We start from the raw sequence: 2,531 nt of genomic DNA, 5'->3' as shown, positions 1-2,531 counted from the left end.
GGTTTTTTATTTCATGGACTACTCTATAACTAACCAGCCATTGATGATACATTAACTATCACTGCTCCTTTATCAGGTGACATTAGCTCCATTGCATTGTAAGTCCCACTAATGACAGATTGCTAGAAAATTTGCATTTTATATTGAGGCTATACATGACCATTAGACTTCTTACTAAATTTATCTTCAGTAGTTTTTCCAAATTTTCTTCGTCGTATACATAAAAGTTATTGATGACAATGTCTAATGAACCAAAATGTTCAAAAGCCTTCTTAAAAGCTCTTCTCTGTAATAAAATGAACAATAAACTCACACTTTTTTTAGTAAAAAAATTAACGTACCAAAGCATCAGTATCATTCATAATATCACAGGAAATATAACCAACATTATTTGCACCGTATTTTTTCTCCAAAGCATCACACCTTGATTTTAGAGCAGAACAGGCTCCATTAAAAACATCGACAAGGCATACCTAATGCCATAAATATATACTATAGGCAGCTATTAGCTATCATACTTAACCTTAGCACCTGATTGAAGGAGAAGGTTAGAGGCTTCTAATACGATCTCATCACTAGCTGTTGGTCTATCTGCTCCTGTCAGTGTGACAACAGCAACTCTTCCAAAGAGCATCCTTTACAGTTTGGACTAGGTGTGGTTTTAAAGTAAAAATTCATCTAGATCTATTAAAAATTATTTATAAATCTACATTATGCACATCAATGCTATAGCTAAAGTTTTGATTTCATGTCTTCCTTGTATCTCTGATACATGAGTCCTTGCCATGGGTTAGCTCTGAGGATAGCACCATTTCTGCTAGTATCAGTTATTAGATCCATTATACCTTTAGCAATGAACTCAGGTCTACAAATACAACACGGTTCACAAGAATCAGGAATCAGGCTATGCTACTCTAACTTTAATATTCCATTTTTAAGCACTTCATTTGCTTCTGCTTCAGGCAGGGCCTTTAAACCAGCTCTACCCATTGTAGTGTCAACAAAGTAAGGGCAAATACAATTTATACGGATGCCCTTTTCCGCTACATTTTCCTATAAATGAAATTAAAAATAACACAATACTGAAGATCATTCAGACCAACTTTCATTGCTCTAGTAAAAGCAACAACTCCATGTTTCACTGCTGAATATACAGGGCCAGTACTCACTGGGTGTAATCCTATCATCACAGGATGCAGTGAAGGAAATCAAAATACCTTTATCATGTCTCAGTTTAACTAACCAGCCATTGATGATACATTAACTATTACTCCTCCTTTATCAGGTGACATTAGCTCCATTGCATAGTATGTCCCATTGATGACAGATTGCTGTTTAAATTTTGACAACGAAACAATAATAATAAAATCATATAAGAAGCAATACATACCAGATTAACTTTTATTTGCTTCTTCCAATACCTTTCATCACCTATTCCTGCATTATTTATGACTATATCTAGTGAGCCAAACTGCCGACTTGTCTCTTTAAAAACATTTTTCTAAAAGTGACAATTAACCTCACGTTAGACTACTTTATCTACACGTTACCAAAGCATCATCATCAGATACATCACAAGGAAGGCAGGCTATGTTACTTGTGCCAAATTCTTCTCCCAAAGCATCACAAGTTGATTTCAGACTAGAAGATTTATCAACAGCACCAACCTGTATATATTATATGCATAAATTAACATTAATTTCTGTGTCCCTGTCGAATACCATTGCTCCTGATTGAAGAAGGAGACGGCTGGTAGCTAGTCCAATACCGCCAGCAGCTCCAGTAACAAGAGCAACACGACCTGACAACATCAGAGCTTTAGGAGAGGTGTCTACTCCAATTTTTAAACACTCCCTTTTATGGGAGTAGCTTGCAATTAACATTAATACAAAGAATTTCCTGTTTACAATAAAAATAATAATTTTGCCATTATACTTCAAGCATGATTGACCTTTTGTGGTGTGAAAAGAAAGTATCTAATGCAAAGAAAATCTTAATCTTATATTAGACTAGCTAAAATAGAATTTGCAATTCATTTCTGTTCAGCATTCTTCTTATTCCTCAACATATGTGAATCCTTTGTCTGGCTCTGCCATGAGAATTGCACCATTTTTACTAGCATCAGTAATTAGCTCCATTATACCTTCAGCTATAAACTCAGGCCTATAAACAATGCCAGTCATTTTTACAGTCTAACAAAGATGTACTAACTTCATTACTTCGGTAGAGCTTGATGCTGTAACCGCATCTATTATTGGCTGAGGCATTGAATAAAACAACTTTGCTGCCTCTAAAACCAAAGGAGTTTCAACACCAGCAGGACAAATGGAGTTTATTCTAATTTTAATACCCCTGAGCTCTAAATTATTCTAAAATGGAAATGAAAAAGTTGTATCTTTTTTTGTTTAAAAAAGGGACAAACCTTCATTGCTTTAGTGAATGCAATGATTCCACTTTTTGCTGCTGAATAAGCAGGACAAAAAAGATGAGTACCAGGTCTCAAACCTGTTAAACAAATATAAGGGGATCCT

At 35.0% G+C, this 2,531-nt stretch overlaps 3 protein-coding genes across 3 annotated transcripts in view; all 3 read right to left on the bottom strand.

Moving 5' to 3' along the window:
- Positions 1-17: 17 nt before the first annotated feature.
- On the bottom strand, positions 18-646 carry LOC105314667 (15-hydroxyprostaglandin dehydrogenase [NAD(+)]-like). Its single transcript, XM_011408968.2, has 4 exons — positions 524-646; positions 342-473; positions 176-286; positions 18-122 (listed from the first exon to the last, which is right to left on the bottom strand). Exons 1-4 carry the CDS (start codon positions 632-634, stop codon positions 30-32), a joined length of 447 nt encoding a protein of 148 aa, XP_011407270.2. The 5' UTR covers positions 635-646; the 3' UTR covers positions 18-29.
- An 11-nt stretch (positions 647-657) lies between these two features.
- On the bottom strand, positions 658-1,858 carry LOC100636428 (15-hydroxyprostaglandin dehydrogenase [NAD(+)]-like). Its single transcript, XM_003390223.3, has 7 exons — positions 1,722-1,858; positions 1,551-1,667; positions 1,391-1,501; positions 1,244-1,331; positions 1,104-1,180; positions 920-1,053; positions 658-865 (listed from the first exon to the last, which is right to left on the bottom strand). Exons 1-7 carry the CDS (start codon positions 1,809-1,811, stop codon positions 733-735), a joined length of 750 nt encoding a protein of 249 aa, XP_003390271.1. The 5' UTR covers positions 1,812-1,858; the 3' UTR covers positions 658-732.
- A 94-nt stretch (positions 1,859-1,952) lies between these two features.
- LOC100636301 (15-hydroxyprostaglandin dehydrogenase [NAD(+)]-like) overlaps positions 1,953-2,531 on the bottom strand; it is a 1,264-nt gene continuing 685 nt past the window's right edge. The window contains exons 5-7 of the mRNA XM_020003318.1: positions 2,423-2,505; positions 2,212-2,369; positions 1,953-2,163 (exon numbers count right to left, since the gene is read on the bottom strand). Coding sequence (XP_019858877.1) covers positions 2,055-2,163; positions 2,212-2,369; positions 2,423-2,505 — 350 coding nt within the window. The 3' untranslated portion in view covers positions 1,953-2,054. The remainder of the gene's footprint in view (positions 2,164-2,211; positions 2,370-2,422; positions 2,506-2,531) is intronic.

Source organism: Amphimedon queenslandica, unplaced genomic scaffold (assembly GCF_000090795.2).
Source record: "Amphimedon queenslandica unplaced genomic scaffold, v1.1 AMPQUscaffold_12686, whole genome shotgun sequence".
In the NCBI taxonomy this organism is placed as follows: Eukaryota; Metazoa; Porifera; class Demospongiae; order Haplosclerida; family Niphatidae; genus Amphimedon; species Amphimedon queenslandica.
This window is presented reverse-complemented; position numbering and strand designations above follow the sequence as displayed.

Bases quoted from the DNA above. Each gene is read 5' to 3' on its own strand.
- LOC100636428 (XM_003390223.3), bottom strand. From the start codon at position 1,811: ATGTTGTCAGGTCGTGTTGCTCTTGTTACTGGAGCTGCTGGCGGTATT. The intron at 1,054-1,103 runs GTTGGTCTGAAT...TTTCATTTATAG, and splicing joins CTTTTACTAGAGCAATGAAA to GAAAATGTAGCGGAAAAGGG. The intron at 866-919 runs GTTAGAGTAGCA...TTGTATTTGTAG, and splicing joins CTTAAAAATGGAATATTAAA to ACCTGAGTTCATTGCTAAAG.
- LOC105314667 (XM_011408968.2), bottom strand. From the start codon at position 634: ATGCTCTTTGGAAGAGTTGCTGTTGTCACACTGACAGGAGCAGATAGA. The intron at 474-523 runs GTTAAGTATGAT...TTATGGCATTAG, and splicing joins TCCTTCAATCAGGTGCTAAG to GTATGCCTTGTCGATGTTTT. The intron at 287-341 runs GTACGTTAATTT...ATTTTATTACAG, and splicing joins TGAATGATACTGATGCTTTG to AGAAGAGCTTTTAAGAAGGC.